The 6,554-nt window shown below is 42.4% G+C and overlaps 1 protein-coding gene across 1 annotated transcript in view; it reads right to left on the bottom strand.

Annotated features, from left to right (window-relative positions):
* Positions 1-5,520: 5,520 nt before the first annotated feature.
* bop1 (BOP1 ribosomal biogenesis factor) overlaps positions 5,521-6,554 on the bottom strand; it is a 71,520-nt gene continuing 70,486 nt past the window's right edge. Inside the window, exon 16 of the mRNA XM_064348348.1 lies at positions 5,521-6,482. Coding sequence (XP_064204418.1) covers positions 6,329-6,482 — 154 coding nt within the window. The 3' untranslated portion in view covers positions 5,521-6,328. The remainder of the gene's footprint in view (positions 6,483-6,554) is intronic.

Below are 6,554 nucleotides of genomic sequence, written 5' to 3'. Positions count from 1 at the left end.
ATATTAATATATCCTCGCAATGTCAATAATGAGCTTGGCCACTACGGTCTTGAGTGACTCAACTTTAGAAAAAGGGGGAAGTCGGAGCTTCTATAACCATCTGTCTCTGGTGATGAGGCTCCCATTGTAAATGATTTATTTTTACCGTTTTATTTATTGTACTGGTCCAGGTACTAACTCCCTTCACTGTGGCCCATGTCTGTGATACCACAGATGCATATGGCAGGCATCCATCAATCCCAATACTAGCCTTTCAAAAGGTGAAAAGGATTTTGAATATGTCAGTGGTATTCAAAAAGGCACCTAAATGTAATTACTGGGGCTTACCACTGCTTAATAATGTAGAAGCGGTAGTAATTCTGTCCACAACCGATCCCCTCCATTTACCGCTTAATAATGGACAAGCAGAGATAATTTGGGGCATTCGAATTCTAGCCCTCTCCTGGGAGGATTAAATAACAAATTAATTCTGAGCAAGGAGTACTGGAATCCACTGGCTAACCATCATGTATACAAGGGGAAATATGCACTGCAGATACAGAATATACTGTGGTTTATTCAGCACTGATGCGTAGCAGTATGAATAGGTAAGGCAGAGTCAGATAAAGAAAACATTTACAAAAATGTGTTAACAAGATATGTTTTTGTTTTTTAGTAATTAATAAAGTTACAATGGCATTAAATTTAACCCTAGGCTTCCACTCTTAATTTCCATTGATCATTGATCATCATTGATTGAATAGTATTTTAATAAACCTAGCTGCATCCCAACTTGACGTAAAGTTGAGCTGAAAGCATGATTAGGCTGTGATTCCTCTATGTTGTTTCAACAGGGGAGCTTATCTCAGTGGAAGAAATCAATCGCCATTCTAGCCAATGTGAAACCAAAAACATGTATCTTCTAATCCAAGCGGTATGTCAGAAAGAAATATGACATATTATGAGCGGCCTAACTGTTTGTTCTGAATAATGTTTGCCACTGGAGTGCATAAACCTTGCAGAACACAGAAATGGGACAGAAAGGAGGGTGTTGATCATCACAAATGATCCTCAGGACAAAGAAAGGGCCTATCAGTATGGCTAATGCTAACCTACTCTTTGGAATGGTTTAAAATAGAACTAGGTGATAGCATGGCTCTAATTTCCTCCATTTAGGGTGGGATTTTTTTCCCATTTAAATGAGTTTTTATAAAACGCATATTTGCTGTTTGTTTTGACCATACTTCCCTGAAGAAGAAAAAAAAAGTATGGAAACCCTGAGAGTCCGCCAACGCTACTTCCATTTCGTTTAAACTGTTCAATGTGATGCAATGGGAGCGGTACCGAGTTTCACTGAGAGGAAAACCACAGGTACACGCAGCCTGGTGTCGTGGGCTAGACGCACGATAACAGCCAACCAATCGCTCCTAAAAAGCCACTTTCCCTTGAGGGGACAGACTGTATCGATGCAAACTAATCCAAAAAGCAGCAGAGGCGTGTTAAGGGCAACTGCAAAAGTGATACAAATGTACAGTGGGGTTTTATAAGTCGTGTGACTCATTAAATGAAACCTAAATGTGATGAAAAGGCTGCCAAAACGTGAGGAAATAGTACCTCTGAAACTTTGCTCTTAAAAGCAGGTAACCAGTTTCTAAGTCACGGATACGTACAGAAAAAAGTACTATTGACAATGGCCAGGGCAGCGGTGGGATTCAATTGGCTTTATCCTGTCAGGAATAAGTGGATTTAAGTCAGCCAGTCTCTCAAGTTACAGTTACATTAGTTCCACATAACGCACTAGGTGCCTATGGACCACCAGCGGTGGTCAGCGAGAAACATGCCTCTCCTGCGATTAGCACCATCTCCCCCCTGTAGTACTGCGCAGACTGCAGGGCGTAACGCACTGCGTCACAGGCCTGCAGATAAGTACGCGGGGGGTAGTGTGCACACTTTAGCCACAGCACTGCGGGCAACCGGCAGCAGGTGGCACGGCAGTAACTCAAAACTGACTATTCCAAATTTGAGAGGAAGAAAAGGTGAGAAAATAAAACTTTAGAAAGAAAGAAAACAGCAGAAACTTCTGCTGCGTGCAGTACATTAAAGGTGAAGTAAATTTTTTAAATGCTACAAGAACATCAGATCCCCCATTCATTCAGCTTATTAAGAGTGTTGGGGAGGAAACACTATTATATAACTCCCCCCTCCCTTCATACATCCTGACTTTAACCAGGACCAGAACATCAAACATACTTTTCATAAAGAGTACTTACGCAATACAGGGAAATACATGCAATAGGCCACAATACACACACACTGAAGATCAGAAGAGTCTTAAAATGAAAAGCCTGCCATTGCTGATATGCTGAAGAGGTTGTTTTGTTGAAGTAGCGTTTTAAATTGTTTTTCAATTTAAAACTTGGACAGGACATATAATGGGATGAACACACAGAAAAGTACAAAAAAAAAATCAGTTCTAGAACTAATTAAAAAAATCGATTTTCACAGAGTGCGCAACCACTTTGGTGAAGCCTCTTCAGTCAATCAACCCCTCACTGAATTGACAGTTGCCTCAATGCCAATGAACTGCCTTAAAGTGTTTGGCTATTGGATAATCCTCATTGCCTGTTATATTTGCATATTTGTGTTCTGATACTCTCTTAACCTGTGCTTTGTGCTCCTAATGCAGCTACTGTAGCACAAGGACACCCCAGACAGTAAACAAGATGTGGCATTGCAATTTATAAAACAGTTGATATTTTCGATCCTGTTCAAGTCCTTAACATAAGAGATTAGTTGGAAGTTTGTTTAAACAAGGATTACAGCCAACATACTTAAACATACAGTAGCTCATGGTTTCTGATACTGCCATGTGCTCTTATTTTTTACCCAGAAAGGTAGCTGTGCACTAGTTTGTGTTGCTTTGAATTGTTAGCTGTACTTTTTGAAACTAACAAAGGATCTGTGAACAACTCCTTCCAAACAGTATCGTTGTGTAAAAATCACCCATGATCACAAATGTGCCTCAATATTTCAATTGTCCACTCATTTTTCGATCAGTTGTTTTTAATGCAGTGGTGCACAGAAGACCATCACTACTCTTCTGAAAACTCAAATCCAAGAAAGAAATCTGTGTCCGCAAACTGAAATTTTTATTAGTGTTATAAATATATTGATAAAACTCATTTAACTCTCTGTACCAGACCACAATAGCAAGATCTCATCAATGCATCAGTTCCACCAGTGAGTTATTTTCCTAAAGAGATAGTGTGAAGAGCAATAACCCAAAAAAGTGAAGAAAGCAAAAAATGAAAAAGTAAAATATATGCTTTGTTAGCCACTACAAATTCTTAGCTTATAAAAAGGTCTCTTTTTTTCTTTTTCAGAGAACCCCACTCCCAGTGAGCAACCCCTTTCTGCATTCCTGAAGCAAAGCAGCACCTTCACTGCATCTTTCTGAACAATACACTATATCTGTTGGAAGACTTTTAAAAAAATGCCAGCACTTGAATTCCCATTAGAATGTTATCCACTGAACTGGATAAATAGATGCATTACACTTGATTTGATCACATGAACAAGGCATGGTGTTAGAGATAACCATTAGTGGGCCTGTTGGTGTGACTGAAGACCTTGCATTTGATACCCATCCAATTACTGGAAAAATATTGGATGTCAAAGCCTAGAATTTATGTCATTTGTCATTTTTAGACCTACTGTAGAATGCATTTGGAAATCCGTAATATATATTTTATTAATTTAATATTTTTACACTGTTGCATACGTATACCACCACATGAAATAATTTGGCATAGTTTATGGAATATGCTAGTAATTCACAGATAATGAACTCCTGATATTTTGGATTTCCTGTAACACTCACCTTTGCGATTTGGGCCTGAAGCTAAAAGCTCATATCCTTATGCTTGTTCTCCAGGTCAGGGGTCCTGTGATCATTAAGGGATCAGGTTTAAAGTTTAGAATAACAGTTCCCAGAAGGGAAGTTTCACACGGAATTTGTTTGTGTCCCTTCGGCTGGGAACGAAAGCCCACCTCGGCTTCTCTGCACTCAAGTGTCAGTCAGGACTGGAACATGTGCGAGGCATTCAAAAGGGCCCGAGTGGCTCTGGAGGTAGCCCGTCCGTCAAGAGAATCTATTACTCCCAAAAAAATGCAAGATTCACAGCCTGTTGGCAATTTAATTTAAAGCCTTTTGGCTTCCCTAATTAAAAGAACGGGGCAGTAGGACACATCCCGTAGCGTTGATTAAAAATGATTTTATGCATGTCTGTTTTTCTCTCCGGTGTTCAGGCGCAAGCGAGTTGGGAGAGAGGAAACATCAAAGAGGGGGACAGCTGTGGACAGCCACTCCAGCGGTTTCTCCGGCTACAGCCCCCGCCAACTGATGAATGCGGTAAAGGAAATGGTCCTGGCCATTTCTAAGAACTTCAAGAAAGGAGCACATTAAGTAGTGCACAGACACACAAATATTATTTATGGAGAGCAGTTGTTTCAACACTCATACGCCCCTTCTCAAGGGAATGTCATCTTAATGCACCAGTCATATGTTTAGCTCCTAATGATCAAATATAGGTTTATGAAGAAACCACCACAAAAGCCCAAGCATGTGTGGTGCTTGGTAATATTTATCAAAAAAAAAAAAATATGTCAAACTAATGAACTAGTCCTTGGTGCACTCACATAGACACAAGCACACACGCACGCACGCACACACACACACAAACAAACACACACACACACAGAAAGGCACAAATTTACTTGATACATACCCTAATTTTAAAGTTTAAAAAGTAAAAAGTTTACTACTTTAATGCACATTGTGGAGACTTTGTTCATAACAGCCTTTGTACCTGTGAGGGCCTGTGTTAGCCTGCATTCATTTGGTACAGAACAACTCAGGCATAGTTTTCCTTTATCAGGGGAGAAGTGGGGGAGTGCTTATGGACTGCTCTATACACACCCCTGCATGACAAAAAGCCACATTCCACTTGTCACCAATCACAAGCATAAAGACGCATATTCCAACCAATGTGAAAACACAACAAGTGGGAAGCTGACCAAGCAGGAACTGGGGCTAAATTATGTATGAGGCAAGGCACAGAGTCACAGTCTGAAAATGATCGACAGCATTTACTGTCCATTACTCTGCCCGAGTGTGAGTCTGACGCGCTGCAGCAAACCATCACGCGAGTGGAGTAGCAGAAGCATGGCGGGCTGTGATTAAGGAGCTCCCCCCCCCACAACCCCCTTGTCCTGTCAACCCTAGCCCCCCCCCCCCCCCCCCACTCCCCGAAAGCAGAAGTGTTATTTGTTCTGTCGAGACTGGCGAAGTGCAGGTGCGCAGTCCTGGCTAAACAGGACACATAATACGCTGCTGTTTTACCGCTCGCTTCTGGGGTCCGCTGGGGGAGAAGGAAATCAGCCCTATTCCCACAGCCCTTCCTGCGTATGTTTCTCAACGCGAATTCACCCGCGGTGACCCGCGGCGGCACACAAACAGAAAAGAAAGACGACTTCGGACGCTTCAGGGAACACCACGTTTAATTAAAAAGCATAATTCTCTCTTTTTTACGAAACAGGAAAGGTCTGGTGTATTTAGCGGGTAAAAAACAATCTATCACCTACTCCGTAACATCACCGACACCAGGCCTGCGGAACTTCAAATTGATACGTCTTCCCTTTTTTAAATTAAAGGGGAGAACTTGCACATTTATTTGCCGGGAAGCAGTTGTCAAGGCTAGCAACAGCTACGGTCTGGATGGCTGTTTCCATTGGCACGCTTTTCTACGAACATCTTACTTTTCATAAGGGGTCTCGGAATCCATGCATTTGTGGTCGGGCTTTATGTGCTATGCTCACAGCAATGGCAGCTGCGTATTTCAGAAAGCTGGAACAGGCTAGCCTTGTCCAGACTTGGGTCGGTGTGCGGAAGCAAACTTTTTTTTCTGCCTCCACAGAAATGTCCTCTCTGGGATGCGGCTCTCTCTGCTCAGGCAACAATTGCTTCTGCGACTTTAAAATCAGGAATAAATGAGAAATGCAACGGCCATTTTATAAATTTGCTCTACTGTCACTGGACGTCCCTGACAGAAATGAACAAAACATGTTTACATCATCACTCAAAAGACAAGACACTAATCTAAATTTGAATGGGGGGCACTTATCAGAAAATTTACCCAGTCCTCAGACGGACTTGGTTACAGCAGCTTTTGTGCGTGCAAACTAGTGACAAACTTTGGACATCCAGAGGAAGACTGCTCATCCCAGGCTTTTGGGGTACAGTCAGAATCGGTGAGTGGCGCCCCCTAGTGTGGAGCACCAATGGGGAGGTCTAGGAGAACAGGCGGATGGTGGCGTCGGCTCCAGAGGAGAAGACCCAGGGCTGTGTGGGGTGGAAGGTGACGTCCAGGACACCCAGGTCGTTGGTGACGGTGTGGCCCTTCAGCACTTTCACAGGGACGATGAGAGGATTCTGGAGCAGATCGCTGTAGGGACGGACAGGGGTCAGTACACCTGCTGTTGCTTCATTTCCCTTTACAATGTAGCAGTGTGGCAGG

This window comes from Anguilla rostrata, chromosome 8, assembly GCF_018555375.3.
Source record: "Anguilla rostrata isolate EN2019 chromosome 8, ASM1855537v3, whole genome shotgun sequence".
NCBI lineage: Eukaryota > Metazoa > Chordata > Actinopteri > Anguilliformes > Anguillidae > Anguilla > Anguilla rostrata.
The sequence above is the reverse complement of the archived record's forward strand: the minus strand, read 5'-3'. Positions and strand labels throughout refer to the sequence as shown.